Genomic DNA, 16,421 nt, shown 5'->3' with positions numbered 1-16,421 from the left:
CCTCACCCAACAGATAATGTTTTTTTGTGGGTCAAACCCAAAGTCAGTGTTTAAACATGTAAAATGAATTCAGTGCAACAGTGTGATGGAGACATGGTCTAGTCTGCTGTTATATCTGCCTGTTCATCATGACTCAGGTACTAGTAACACTGGTGGTGTAACTCTCAACAAGCATAGATGAGTCAACCATCACACACACACACCGACAAAACCTCTAAAATTCCCCAGACTGATGAAGCACACTTAAACAGTCTTAAAGATAAACCAGCATGTAATTGCTTAATAAATCAAAACTGACTCATTGCTTTGCTTTGATATGAAAGTGACACACACACTCAGTGTCAAACATTCACAGATGCTCATCAAATCTATGCCACCTTGCCAACAAAATATGAAAAACCTGATGAATTGGGAACTGTTACAAGTTTATTGCATGTTTTAATCTTTGTATTTTCCGTAAAATGATGCCCAAAAGCCAACAAGGCACAGCATACAGCAACATTTGATGTCTGTGTGTGTGTGTATGTGTAAATCAGGAGGATTTTTTTTTTCTTCTTCAGGCATGATCTTCAATTATTAAGGTGTTATTAAGTTGGTTTTTTGATGTCATTCTTCTTATCTCACGCAGCCTGCCTATATCTCTCCTGCTCGTTGTTCTCTCCTCTGTCTTTGTCTTTTCCTCTACTGCTCTATCTGTCTTTGCTTGGGGGGAGGAGGGGGGGGGGGGTATACGAGCACAAAATACAGCAGAAATGATGAAGATGTAAACATTAAACTCTCTGGATAAGAAAGAGATAAATAGGTGAGTGTGTCTATATGCAGGAGCGTGTGAAAAGTGTTTGCGTGTGTGTTGTTGAAATAACAGATTGATAAAGCCATCACAATAAGTAGTGTTGTGTAGCTGTCCCTGAAGACGCAAAAGGAACACAACTCCAGGCATTATCAATCTGTCATTTTCTCCCCTCCTGTGAACATTCAGCATGTTTGTTGGGGGATTTGGCTGTGAAGACAGAAAGGAAGGGATGAAAATAGATGTAAAAAGTGAGACTATAAAGATGACACAGACAAGAAATTCTAATATGGCAGGTTTATTTATTAATTCAGCTATATATCCTTTGAGGTTTAAAGGATCATTCTGTTCTGGATCTTATTTTGTAGTTCTGGTCTTCATATCTATTGTTTATGATAACATTGCACTTTCCGAATTAATTGCTGGGATCTGAGAACTCAGCAACAGCGCTCAGCAACAGAAACTCGACCACTTTAGCCAGATTATTAAACCACTATTTTGGGTTAAAACTGAAAGTGACCACACAAAGAATGTTGATGATAGTCTCTTATTGCACAAGAGAACTGTCAGTGCATACAGTAAGTACAGTAGATCAAAGTTGAACGAGGAAGTCAGCGTGTAAACTGTACTGGTCATTTCCAATAGACAGAGCGGGTAATAGTTTGGCTAACCCGAGTCTTTGTTTAAAATCTGCATGATCAGCTGACTGCTCATGTTTCTGGCCTTAGCTTACTTCTTAGCAATGTTTCCACATTCCCAGATCTCCAAAAAATAACTAAAGTTATTATTTCTTGGAATTATTCTCGGATTTATTTCTTAGATCAAGAGTTTACAAAGCAGTAGTAAAAAAAAAAAAAAAAACAGCTACAGTATTCATTAGACTTTGAATAGAGATAAATAGTAAGAAATTCACAAAAGTAAATGACAACTTAACAATATAGTATAAAAGATAGAGTATAAAAGCACCAATTAAAACACTGCATCACTTTCAGTAGTTGAAGACATGGTACCAAAAATGATTCCACATTTCAATCACCTTTTGCTCTCGATTCATTGTCTCCAACATTTTTACATAAGTAGTGGTCCTGATAATTTCGTTCATTCATTCTTTCATTTCTGGAGTTTTGGAGGATTTCCAATTAGTCAAACAGTTTACCATTTTGATGGTTGGCATTGTTGCAGCACCCCGACTGATTTTACGAAACTGAGTCTATTATTTCTAATATAATGACAGCTAAAATGATAAAATAAGACCCAAGTTGTGATACACTGGAATTATCATTTGATGTGGTAAACAGGTGTACACATCTGTCCCACTGAGCAGTGCTCCCAAAACAAAGCATGTATCTTTCACCGCTTTCATTCTATTTTTTTTTTTTCTATTACCAGTTAATCTCTTGCTCTTTACAATTTTTTTATGTTTTGCCCTCCAGTACTTACCCCAGCACCTTATCAGATTCAAATCCTTCTGTCATGTGTTTTTGTGATGTTTCTCTCGTTGCATCCACACACACATATACAGCTCTTAAGACTAATCATACTCTAGTGGTGCTTCTGTCCTTCTCACGCACACAGCCGTGCCGCTGACACTCATACTGGCAGTGCCCTCTCTCCGTGGCTCTCCATATGAACCCTCTGCCAGTGTGATTCTATCTCTCCTCCCTCACATCTCTATCCACCCATGCTGTCGTTCTCTCATCACCCCCCCTCCCTCCTCACCCTCCTCCTCATCCTCCTCCATCTCTCCACTCCTCAGTTGTTTGTTTTGGCAGAGCTTAAACCGGATCACACAGGAGACTTAAACTGGCATAATACATAACTCCCATTCCACCTGATGCCCTGCTGTTACTCCTACACCACTTCTCTCTTCTCCTCTCCTGTCTGAGAAACAAGTAATGAAAAAAGATCAAGTTGGATTTTTTTTGTATGAAAATGGCAACAGATCACATTGACCACACTATTCTTATTTAATCTCTCTTTCCCACAAAATATTGCAAATAATAATTTGAGGAAAACAGCGCAAGTGTGCAAGACAGTTGATTATTTATTTATTGTAGCTATAGATCATGGACTGGCAGTTTAGGAAAATACCGTGCAGGAGTTTTGCAGTTTGCTTTTTTATTTTTAGTGTTTTTTATTTCTTGTAAAAAAAATAAGACTTGTTTTAATCCATTAATCCATGTTTTCTTCAGAATTATACTCAACCTAGAAGGACTCCAACTAGGCCCACATGCTATCACTTCAGCTTGTTCAAAGTAGCTGCAGAACAGCTTCAAGGACAATGACATGGGCACAGTTTTATCACGTATGCACTAATTGGGTTAGGAGGCAAGTTTGCTGTGTTTAGGGACCTCACTGACCTAACTGTGAAGGTCTTGAACTCAAACTTGGTTCTCACTCGTATAGAAGTGCAACATCACAAACACACATAAACACACACATACGTGAACACTCAAAGGGAGCGGATTGGGAAGTCCCTTGAGGAGGCAGTGTTAATCCTATTGACAATGGCTTGTCTGAACAGTGGCCTGAAGAGAGATGAGGCTAATTCTCTTTATGAGGACAATAAACCCACATGTCACCCAGGCCAAACACACACACGGAATATATATATATATATATATATATATATATATATATATATATATATATATATATATATATATATATATATATATATATATATATATATAAACACACACAGACACATCTATTGCTTCCTCTTGGAGTTTAGCTCTACTTCTGAAATCCAAAAGTATAATAATACGGTATATCACACATCTCAATGCAATTGCGCTGCATCAAAAGTCTGCTTCAGTCCCCTTCTGTAAAAAATGTGGCTCAGGAGATTTCATTGTCTCTAATGGAATTTGACAAAGCGATATTGACAACGTTGCTTATTTTCCTGGAATAAGAAGTGAAACGTAATATTGTTTCATTTTCTCAGCTGTTATTGTGATATATTGCCAGGCACCAAAAGATTTACACCTATCTCTGCCTAGTTACTGTCCCATGCCAGAGCATGTTATCCAAGGCAAAGAAAACAATATTACATTTTTTATTGAAAAGCAGCAATCCTTCACCTTTTATCCACTCATTAAAACAAACACACTTTCACTGCCACACGACAACACGTTTGTCTGTCAACCAACCAACCAACCAACCAAACAATGCTAACTTGTTCATTGCATACACACAGATTCACATATAATAATGCAAAAGATGAGTGTTAAAATACAGCCCTGAATCAGCGTTTTAAGAGATCTCTAAAATCACAGGCGTGATCTGTGACTAAGTGTGCCTGCCAGTCTCAAAGGAATTCACCATCCAGCTGTGTAAAACATATTAAAGAAATTAATTAGATTCACTGTGCAGCTGCTAGTTGTCAATATAAATCACATTAATGCAACAAAAGCCTCAAACAGTTAACGATTTAACAATTAATCACTTGTAATAGGAAGAAGTTTCAACAGTTTAGCAACACAACTTTATTGCACTCAGAAAAGTTTGTGTTTTTGTCTCTGCTGTACTTCTCTGTGAGGGACAGACTGATTCAGCCAGAAAAATCAATTGGTACACAACTGTTTTTTTCTTTCTTGAAAGGAACTTACTTTGTTGTTTTTTGTGTTTGCCTCCCCAGATGGGACCCCCTACACGTGGTGGGTGGGCCGGGGCAGCGAGAAGCACTTCTACTGGGGGGGCTCGGGACCTGGCATCCAGAAATGTGCCTGTGGCATCGACAGGAACTGCTCTGACCCCAAATACGACTGCAACTGTGACGCTGACAGCGCATACTGGTAAGTTAGACTATTGTTCAGCAGGAGCACAAACAATTTGTAATATATTGATTAACTCCCTCAAAGTTTCAGTTTGGCAATGACTTCAGTTAAAGCCTGCTGAAACAGCTGGCAGTGAAAGGTTTTCAGTCACACCAAATCCACCCACTGAAGTAGAGCACAACCAGTCACACATTCACACAGCTGAGTCCGCACATCTGTTTATTTACGTCATTCTGCTCTGCATTGGGATTAATGCTCCTTTGAGTATCCAGCTGTATCCATCCCACTTCAGTTTTACAAGGGTTCTCCATCACCAACGCTACAGTACATCTGGCCATGAGGTTTTATGGCACATGTAGACCTACTGTCTAAAGAAATCAATTTGACCCAGTATTTCACCTGACAATGGCAAATAGTCATTATCTTGTTTCTTCTTCAAAAGTGTTACTTTAAATAAATTTGACACTTGACACACAATAGCAATTGACCGTTCGCTAAAGTCCTTTTTTCCAGTCATAGCTTAGCCATAACAAGGCACAGCAGCTCTGTTAAGCTTTGGATTTTTCCACAGTCTGATGCAGTATGCATGGAGCCCTGTTCAAAGAGTTTGGAAGCTGGTGTCTTTGTTTTAGCCTTTCTGAAACCAAAATCAGAAACACAAGTGCAAAAGTCTAAGGAATGAATTAAACAGTGTGTTAATCTGTTCTAATTTAAACTGCAAAGGTTAGCATGCCTGGCTAACTAGCTTAACACACCTTGATAACCACCTTACTTAGTTTATCTTTAATCCAGTTTATTAGAGAGCTGGCTGGGGTTGTAATTGTCCTCCACAATTCATTAAGAAGTTTCAGGCATGATCTCTTCCTATTTATCTTCCTGACTCAGGCCAGTTCGCCTTGGTACAGAGAGAGAGAGAGAGTGGGCGAGCATACAAACTAAACTTAATAGAGACCAAAACTTTATGTGCCAGTCCATGACCTGGAGTTGGGAACCTCTGAGTTGGGAGATAAATGCCTCGCTCAAGGGTCATCAGGGACATAAAAAGAAGAAGTTTGTGATTAAGTTAGCCCACCCACAGATTTTCACTTAGTCAGAAGAACTGGTTGAACTTGTATTTAACTTTCACAACTTTAAATATTTATACTGTATTTTAGACATGTTTCTAATATAGTCTCAGGGTAGAATTAATCTGTAAAGGTCAATGTGCCTATTAAGCAGCTATTATTGTGCAAGTGCATGTTCTGTTGTCGAGAGTTTAATTTTGACTGACACTGTATAAAAATCTCTGAATCCCTGCATAACTCCCACAGTAAGATTGAACATAAAAGTGAAATCTGTCACACATATGGATGTTTTGATGGGGCAGTTTCACTGCGGCGAAACTGAAATTGTCATAACTGCAAACGCTAATGCTTGCATCAATCCGTCATCTCAAAATTTGCATCGGCTGGACAGTGTGATGAGGTTTCTAACTTCAAAGACTGAAGTGACTAAATGATGAATGCCACCGTCAGTGATGCATTTATTTAAGAGGAATATTTGCCTCCACAATCAACAGTTTGTGTTTCAAAGCTCTTTTAGCCAGCTGATGGATAGTCTCATTAAATAAATTACATCGTTGTCTGTGGGTGTGTGCATGCATCTGCATACTGTATGTTTGTCTGTCAGTAATTACTGTGATAGTGAGAAGGAGAGATTTCATTTGCTTTCATGTCTCCCTCCGCATTTCTAAAACTGATGAGGTTACAAATGCATCTTACTCTGTCCTGTTCTCTCCATTAATATTGTATGTATTAATGTCTCATTGTTTGGCTGAGTGAGTTTTTGAAATATTACCAATATAACTATTTCCAATCATTACCCATATTTTTGGCTGCACATAGAAACATGCACACACACGTATGTATGCACACATGCTCACATCGACTCATGCATGAATACACAAAGCCAAATATTGGATCTTGGTGTTAAATTTCCAAACTGGAGTGAAACAATTAAAATCAAATAGCTGAGTGAAGAATTTATAACATGTCAAACTCATTCCCACTTTAAAAGCTGTGATTTAAATATTTAATGCCTGTACTATTGTCTGTTATGATGTTGTCAGTGGACTAGTTAATGAGGTCTCAAGATAAAATAGTGAATTCCATTATTCATGTCATTTCATTGATTCATTTTAAATCTTTTAATAGATCATTTTTGCTGTTTCACACTTCTTATCTGTACATTAAGTGTCACACCACCTATCCACCCACCCAACCATCCATCCGTGCATCCATGTACAGTAACAATTTATAAATATATCATCTCACATTGTATTAACGATACATTCCATCCTTTTGCCATTACAAGTTTTTGCACTGTGTGTACTGACTGTTTTTCCTCCCTCTCATTTTTATTATTACATTTATTACTGTTATTGGAAGGAATACTATATGCTTTATGCATTTTCTTCTATCCTTACACTGCCTCCTCTAGAAGTGGATATTTTTGATCCAGCCAAACTTTAGCCTGCACTTCTGTTTGTCAACTATAAACGGTGTATATTAACACACTACATGTGTCCCCTGTGTGTGGCATATGATCACAAACAAAAAAAAATAAAGTTAAAAAGTAGGTTTCTAAACAGCAAAAGATGCTTAAATGGCAGATAAACAACACAGGAAGACACTAGACAGCGTGATTCACTGCTGTTGTTGTTGTGCCATTTTGTATTTGGGTTCTCCTCTTAGCTCTGTCTTATTTTTCTTTTCATTCATCTTACAGGAGAGAAGATTCTGGTCTCTTGGTGTATAAGGAACACCTGCCAGTCAGCCAGGTTGCCGTGGGTGACACCAACAGACCGGGCTCTCAGGCCAAGCTGACAGTTGGACCGCTTCGCTGCCAGGGAGATAGTAAGTGTTGTGGATCATGGATACATATGTATTGTGGGGTTGTACTTCTTCATGCAACACTGAGCTGCAATATCTTGTATTTTCAGTGATGGGCGACTTGGCAAATGTTATGCAACTACATCAGAATCCAATTTGATGATTGGAAACTGACCAGAAACTGAACAAACTTACTTGTGAAGATGAATGTTGAGCTTGAGTACAGGCAACAGTGGTATATTTGTAGTTTTCAGGATACAGGGCAAAAGGAAATACAACCCAAATGCACACTGAAACACAGGGGAGCAAGTAGATTAGACCAAAATTTACTCAATTCAGTGGTCAAATACAGGTTACAGGTTGACAACTGGAATCAGTCCAATCAGGCAAATAAATCCAGGCAGTTCATAAATTTGCAGCAGGTCTAAACACGAGTACTGGTAACAGGGAATTTTTGTTGTATGTCATTCCTCATCTTTTTCACCTCTATTCCTGTCATCTTTTTACTGTCCAAATCATTAATAAAGGCATAAAATTGCCCAAAAACACAGACAGGCAACAATCAGAATAGCTATAACACAATGATAACTTTGTCAACACTGACACTGATGTAGGGATGGGGGGGTGTGGTGACTGGGAAGGCAGGAGAGTCCGAGGTTATCTGATGAACAGGTGGTGAATGACAAGCCTGGAAAGTTCCTAATGGTGTGAGCAAAGTGAATTTTTGCCTTGGTTTATTTGCGTAGATTTGACTACTGGACTGTGTGTGCTTTCTGTGTTTATTCGCTCCAAACAGCCAATATACCTGCTGTATAGAAATTAGCTATAAGCCAGCTAGAAACAGACCGTGTGTGGGAGAGTTTGTCTGTGTTTTTTTGGGTGTGACAGCTCAGCCTCTGACTGATCTCAGAACTCACCAGAAACCTGTTCCACCTGCAGTTTTCCTCCACCTGCTCTCCATTTTACTCCTGTCTCTGTACATTTATGAAGAAGATTCATAAAGCCCTTGGATAAGCATGAAAAAAAAAACTGGCACAGACACATCTTCACCTCAATTTGCATAGCACCATGTTTGGCTGGAACACAACTTAAGAAATGTAAGGGCCTGGGGGAAATGAGAAAGGACTGAAGGAAGGAACAAGGTGTTGGAAATGTAATTAATAAATGATAGTGATCAGTGACTTATTAGTTTTAGCCAAGCATTTGGATATAGACTTGTTCCAGCTGTGCTGATTATAATAAAAGTTATTAATTTATGATAAAGCTATTACAAAACAGTACTACATAGTCCAGAAATCTATGTAAGAACTGGTCCGAAAAGCACATTTGTAGATTGTACTGGACTGATGAATTGGTTTAATAATCCACAATATTGTAAGTCTAATGGAGACCTGGCCCCCATGAGTCTACACTGTGGAACGGACAGGAGGTCTCTGCCTGAGGACACAAAGGTTTGCCCTGATTCAAAGAGAGTTAAAAGGTCAGTATTGTAGCTTGGAGCTAAACCACTCTATGCTTTGGAATTATCAGTGAGATCTCAGAAGAGCTCCAAACCTCGCAGGGAAGCCTGTGCAGGACGATTAAAACTGGAGTGAGCATTCTGGATTAGCTGCAGGTGTAAAGGGACCTTTGAGGGAGGCTGGAGTACTGAAATTGCAATGGCCTAATTGAGAGGAAATATGAGCACTAATGACCTCAGCTGCTGAGAGGAGTGGTTTCTTTTTCCAAATAATTCTCAGCTGGTTGTACAGGCATGGCGGCATAACCTTTTGTGAAGGGATCACTAAAGGTTGAATCAAAAGAACACCTCCAGTCTCTTTAATACAGTTCTTATTAAAATTCCCCTGTTGACAATGCATGTAGCTTTTAGTCGGGGCAGCGAATGTTTCTGTTTGATGTGAAGTTGTAGGAAATTCCTGGACAAACAGTTAATGGCACTCAAGCAGACTTTTGAAATAGTTGGGTGTATAACAATGGAATGAATTCATGTTTTTTTTATCATTTTACTCTGTGAAAGAATGTATAGAGAAAACTAGATGGTGCTTACAGCAAAGGTCAATAGGCTGTATATTAGTAGATAAAGGTTGTGTTACTGATTGAGAAGCAGATTGCTGTGTGACGTCTAGTGAACCACGGTAGTGTTATGTCTGAAATGCCAACACATTGCTGATGCAGGTCAAGTAGTGTCATGGATAATGGATAATGATGCACCAAGATCCAAGATAAATAAAACTGCAGTCTCCTATATCTGTTGTCCAAAGAAGGTCATTTGTGACCCTCAGGAGAGCTGTCTCTGTCTGCAGTGAAGCAGCCAAAAACCAGACTGGAATGTTTCCAAAATGCAATTAAAACTGAATAAATTAGCTTTGAGAATTCTGCATTCTTAATTGATAACAAGTGTACTGAAGGCATGCCAGTCAGGAAACTGAAACTTTCAGCTCATGACCTTCGGTGCTGAAGAGTTACTGGAAGCTCTAAAAGATATCATCCCTTCAGAAAGTCAGTGAGATGATGTAGGACAACATTTTCAGGTTGTTTGCCTGTGTTTTAATTTTACCTCCATTCTGCTTTACTCAACCTTTCTCAATGCATTTTTTCTGTGCTAAGTGAAAATTACTCATGAAATAATATGTAATACTGGTAAGCAAACTGCTCAGCCTCTTAGGATGATGGCAGGCTACATTAACCTCATCTGAACTAAATGACAGGTACATGATGTGCAATTCACTGGGGCTGTGAAGGGAAAACGTTTTATATTATCTTTACGATATTATCTTCACACAAGCAAGAATTTACACAAAATGCACATAACCTTATGATATGGTTTCATCTTGTCTCTCTAGTTTGTAAACAGTAGCAGTAATTCCTACTGTTTGCAATCAGTATTACATGGCCTACTGCACTCTACCTACCATACTGTGGAGTCGGTCAAGGACATCCAGTTTTTTCTGGCTAAAATACTCACAATTAAAACCAGCAACTATATTTCTTTAAGGTTGATGAAGACAGAGCAGAAAATTTTAGAGGCCAATGAGGTGTTGACAGTAATTAAAATCTTTAAAGAGTTTATTCTATCACCAAAAATCAAACTAAGAAGTGTCACTGTGTTGTAAAGGTGGTAAAGGCTGCTTCATTTTACCTTAATAAATGAATGACGTGGTAAATTAAATCAGAGATTAAGGGTCTTTTTATATTATCTTTACAACATTATCTTCACACAAGTTCATCCCTAATCCAAAAAAGAAATGAAACATTATCAGAATATGTTGGGAGTCTACAATACATTCATACATTGTGAGCCAAACTTTTGGAAAGTAACAAACCTCTTTTGACTATCAGAACTTGCTGCTGATGCTTTGAATGGGGTCTTAATTAAAAACTATCATGAGAGAGAACAAGAGAAAACACTCCGTGCATAGCGGAGTACAATTGTAGCACATTGTTATTCTGGGTTTGCACTTGAGTGTGAAAATAACACATTGCTCATACTCACATGCAGATCATTCAGAGAAAGTGTTGCTTTATCTTGGCTGTTTTTCTGCTGTGGAAAATTACTGTGTGCATTTCAGTGTGTGTGTGTCTCGGTTTTTGAGTCTGTACACATATGCATTTGTTATGTATGCATGTGTGGCCAGATAAAGGTATCTAAACTATTCAGAGACTTTTCATCTAAACTCTCATTTTCTCAGCCTTTTATTCTCTTCCATCTAGTCCCTGTAGTTTAGGTTGTTTTTCAGGTAAACATCAGATATCAGTAGAAACACACACACACCAAGGCAGTTTAATCCTTGCTGTTTCTCTTCCTGTCTACTCTTCTAATCAGTGTCGACACACTGCTCTCTGTGGGACTTTGGGTCAACTGGAAGATACACAGATTCTGCAGCTCTACCATAATGACCACCTCTCTCTCCTCTTAACTCATGAGCCACTCCTGTTGCACTTTGTCCTGGACTTACTTGCTGTGTGTACTGTGTTTCTGTCAGGTTGACATGGATTAATTGCATCACATTCCCGATGCATCTGTTATACTTGGCTAAATGAAGCATTTTGCATTCTGAATCTCAAGGTGCATCACAGAAACTCATAAAATTCAAATGGATAATGGAAATCTTATCCTAATGATGTAAAGCCATACAACCATAAGGAATAGCTTCCATAACAAGGAAACATTCAGTAGCTGCACAGCCGCATTAGAGAGTAACACACACTATGCTGCATGTCATAAAACCTGCAACCGTTGCTTTCTATGTCAGCCCACACTCTGGTGCCGACTTGACATCAGTAAGTCAACTTGATGATGATGCGGGCTGATGCTTATCGACCTGTCAGGATACACCACTGTCAAGTCAACTCTCCAGAAAAGCAGCAATTTTATCACATTTGCTTCCCGGAATCAGCACAGCCAGGTTTCTGCACCTTGATTACTCCTGTCTGTATGGTGTGTCTGGTGTGTGCTACCAGCACATTTTGAATGACATGATGCTATACGGCTGGTGTTTGTCGCTGAGCTCTGCATGGGTCCACGTTGGATCTGATCCAAAACGGACTGGTGGAAAACCTGCTGTGCATAAATACATTTTTTTCTAAAAGGGAGACCTGATCCGAGCCAAGCATAGTTAGATCCAATACAAATACGCCCATTGGTAATAACACCTGATGAAAAATGCGGTCAACCCAAACAGACCCTAAAATAGACAAAACACCAACACTGACTGCCATTAGTCAATAGACAACCACTGTCAAATAAATGATATAATAATATTCTAAGTGTTAACATAAAGTCATATAAACCAATTCTAAAAGCAAGTTCTTAATATGCTTTAAAACTGATTTTTAGTAATAACTGAAATTTTCACCTTCTGCAGTAACAATAAAACATTCTGTTGCCAACTAGGCAATAGACAGAAGATAATCGTTTTCTAACCTATTTAATATCAAATTCCAAAAAGTAATACTGATTACCCTAAAATATTTTGTCCTGCAGTCATTATGACATACCACTGGATCAGAGCTGATGGTGAGGAGGCTCAGATCCATTTGAATCCACTCAGGTGTTACATATTGACACATCGACCCAAGAGCTGTGACCATAGAATGAGACCCTACCAGACCTGATTGGACTGAGTACCATTCGTCTTGGGTTGCATATCAAGTCTCAGTTCCTCATAACCGAGTGGACCCGCAAAACCTCTATTGTGTTGTATTTAAGTCCTTTTGTGGCCTGTCGTACAGTCTGTTTGTGGGGGTCCCTGGAGACTGCCAGGAGCGAAAAAACTGCTTAGTTTGCTTAATATGCCTCGGGCCAGCTATGAGTCTTTTTTTCCCTCCTGATTGTGCCTTGAATGAAAAATGGCCAAGAAGTGAAAAGCAACAATGTATCATTTTCATCTTTTGTCTGGAAAAAGTAAACCAATCTACAGGTGTGAAAGCAACCACAATCTGATGCTGACTTCCCAAATGTATTCCCCATTGAAAGAACTGAGAGTTTATACCTAATGACAACAGAATGTCTGGCTTTAGCTTAAAGGAAAGTAATATCCTGTGGAGAGGAAAAGCAAACATGGATTTAATCTTTAATGCAAGGCAGCGAGATCATTACGATAATAACGCGTCATATTTTATCTGTTGGCTGCTCATTTTTCATACTAAAGGGAATAATAGAGAGGAACTATACAATCTCAGTGCACTGTGACTGCAGATATGTGAACGTTGCCTGTGTCACAGAGACACTGTGCTGGATTTAAAACTACAGGAGCATCCATTGCTAAGAATATCATACTGTAGATGTTGTTTACTCATCCCTCACCCGCTGTGTTCTACATTCCCATTTTCATCTGTCCTTATTTCCATCCATCCGGTGGACAAGATGTTACGTTGGGTGGGGCAGTTGAACCCAAGTGCAGACACAGGCTAGGAGACAGGGATATGGTAGGAACAAGGTATTTATTGTAAGGCGAGACAAAGGGAATGCAAGCCTGGGAAAGCTTGGGCTAGTAGCTGGGAACCTGGGGCTGAGGCTGGTAGCTGGGAAACTGGGGCTAGGGCAGGTAGCTAGGAGGCTGGGGCTGGTAGCTGGGAACCTGGAGCTAAGGCTGGTAGCTGGGAACCTGAAGCTGAGGCTTGGGTTGGAAGCTGGGAACCCGGGCTGAGGTTTGGGCTGGAAGCTGGGAAGAGTGGGGGTCCAGATTAGGGAAGCAGGGCTGACAAAACAAGGGACAGGAGACAAGGACCAGAGCCAAAGCAGACGATACTACAGGGGACAGGAGACAGGGTTAAGCAATGGAAAACAGGCAATAACGAGAAAAGAGGAGAAGTGGCTTGAATTATAGTAACACTGATGGGTAGCACAGTCTATGATCTGGCTGAGTGGAAGTGGCAGGGCTAAGTATTTGTAGAGGGCTTGATTACTGAGATGAGGTGCAGCTGGTGTGACTCTGTTCTGACTCCGGCACACCTGTGGACAATCACACACACACACACACACACACACACACACACACATAAGGAGAAAGAGGGAGAGAGCCACTCAGGGAATGGCAGCAGGTTAGGGAGACAGAGGATCGTGACTCAAGAAGTGGCCTGGTTCTGTCGAGGGCGAAGAACATGACAGAACACCTGCCCTCACTCCTCACTGGTGTCGCACTCATTATGGTCCTTTCATCAACAAGCTGGTGTCACTCTCACTAATGTCCCTTCATCACAGAGCTGCCAACATACAAACAAACCATGATTTAATGACCCATGACATCACATCTGTGTGTGTGTACGTGTGTGTGTGTGTGTGTGTGTCTGTGCGGCTATCTTGTAGCAGTATGGCAGGCACAATTACTAAAGATGGATCCATCTGTCACTTGGAAGGAGCCATATTCTCTTTGTCTTACTCTATTATCCACTGTGTGTGTCTGAATGTGTGTGAGAGACAAAGAGAGAGTTATCCTCTTTTATATTGAGTGACCACATTAACAAACTAACTTTAAAATGAAGATGACTTTGAGGTATGTTTGCCATAGTGCTGCCCAAGACACTGGAACATGGAGCATACATTATACATTGGCCCATTAAGGCATATTAAACATATATTAAAAATTTCACACGTGAATAGGTACTCCGTGTATGATTGATGCTTCTCATACTGTGCATGGAGCTCTGTCTCAGTAAGAGCAATGATGATTGGCTGCCATATAATGGGTTTTCATAGGCAAATGACTAATGTCTTAGGCAGTCAGAGAAAGTTTTAGTAAGGAGGTACTTGTGTATGTGTGTAGCTGCATGTGCACAATTCTGTGTGTGTGTGTGTGTGTTTCTATCTTTCTGTGGTGGGCGCAAGAGCAAGTAAGAGTGCAACTTTCTGCGTGTGTGTGTCTGTGTGTGTACGTGCTCTGGCATTAATGAAGCCCATTTCCATGGCTAGTTTAATAGCAGCCTATACAGTCACAGCCAGACAGAGAGGAATTAGTCCCATTTATTGATGTTAAAAGGGTTTGGACATTTTAATCGATGGGAATGAAAATAAATGACAGCAAATGAAGCAAAGCAGCCTATATTCTGTTATTATAATGTAATGCACCTACTATGAGACATGCATGGCCTCATGACTGACCGCAAATGAAACCTTACAAGGGTCACCTGTGACAGTTCAAAACTAATTGATTACTTTGTACCCATTTGTCACTGTTCATATGCCCACATATAATGTCTTTGTAAATTATGTCATTCTAACATGATTTTTATTGCATTGTGAGTCTGTTTCATTGTACAGGGCTCATTGTGTATTATTTTTATTTGTCAAAAAAATTAAGTCTGTGAATTCATCTGTTTATGTTTAAAAAGGAAAAAAGACGAATGAAAAACTAATTTTAATACTAATTTTAATTTTAAATACTGGTTGCAACACATGCCCTTTGTATTTTTAATTTTTGCTGGGCTTTTTTGGTACTTATTTAAGGGACTCTGCAATTAATTTGTATTTTCTCCTCATTTTTCTTTTCATTTTATTTTATTGGAATATTTTCTGAGCTTTGTACATCACAGAACGTTGTTCACTGTGAACTGGTCGGGCTCTTTTTGCAGCAGCAAAGTTATTATGAATGGGTGGTACACAAAATACCTCTTCAAAATCTGTAATTTTTCTTTGAAAATTTGTGAAAAAAATGCAAATGGACCATTTACATTAATATTGTAAATGCATATTATTGCAAATAGATGAGTGGCTGCTTACCAGGTAATGATTCAACAAACAAAAAAACGAAAAAGAGATTAAAAAACAATAGACAAAGCTGCATATTGAACAACAGTCAAAACTAGTAACCCTTTTTGATGTAATACTTGATTATGTGTGTGCCAATTGGTCAGTGCTTTACCGCACTTTATACTTACAGTCCTGAAAGAGACAGCATACATATACTTGAAAGTTGAAAGTTTCAACGCTATTATTAAAAAAAAAGAAGTAATGATGCCAATTTCTCTCTCTGTGATAAACTTAATTTCTTGTTGTCTCTCCATTTATAGTTATGAGCTGTGAAAATTGAGTGCTAAAAATGTATAACAAGCAATTTAATTACAAAATGAGATTGATAAAGGCTTCACAGGTCTCAAATGACAGAGAGAAACTTAATTACCTGAAGATTCAAATGCTACATTTACTGAGAATATACAGTACCTAGACCATAAAATTACACACCACGGATGTCTCAATTATATACAGATGAGATGAAATACAGGTCTCAATAGTAATTTGAAAATGAGCGAGGAAGAAAATATAATTGATCTATATAATTGATGTGCCACTGTTCAACAAACTGCAGAACTATATACTGTGTAGGTTCAAATGTTATGTTTTGAACAATGATATCAGAACATGCCCTTAGGGGCACTTTCTAAGTCAGATGCATCACCTTCCAAGATAGGTGCTGTCTCTCTTGTTAGATGAGACTATTCTTAGTCCTTTGATGGAAAGCCTCCCAACTTTGCACCCGAAGTCGG

General features: G+C 39.1%; 1 protein-coding gene across 1 annotated transcript in view; it reads left to right on the top strand.

Annotated features, from left to right (window-relative positions):
- cntnap2a (contactin associated protein 2a) overlaps positions 1–16,421 on the top strand; it is a 201,507-nt gene that overhangs the window by 134,533 nt on the left and 50,553 nt on the right. Inside the window, exons 15-16 of the mRNA XM_044340234.1 lie at positions 4,431–4,587; positions 7,336–7,463. Of these exons, the coding sequence (XP_044196169.1) occupies positions 4,431–4,587; positions 7,336–7,463 (285 nt within the window). The remainder of the gene's footprint in view (positions 1–4,430; positions 4,588–7,335; positions 7,464–16,421) is intronic.

This window comes from Thunnus albacares, chromosome 21, assembly GCF_914725855.1.
Source record: "Thunnus albacares chromosome 21, fThuAlb1.1, whole genome shotgun sequence".
Lineage (NCBI taxonomy): Eukaryota > Metazoa > Chordata > Actinopteri > Scombriformes > Scombridae > Thunnus > Thunnus albacares.
Note: the sequence above shows the minus strand (reverse complement) of the source record. Positions and strands in the feature narration are given on the sequence as shown.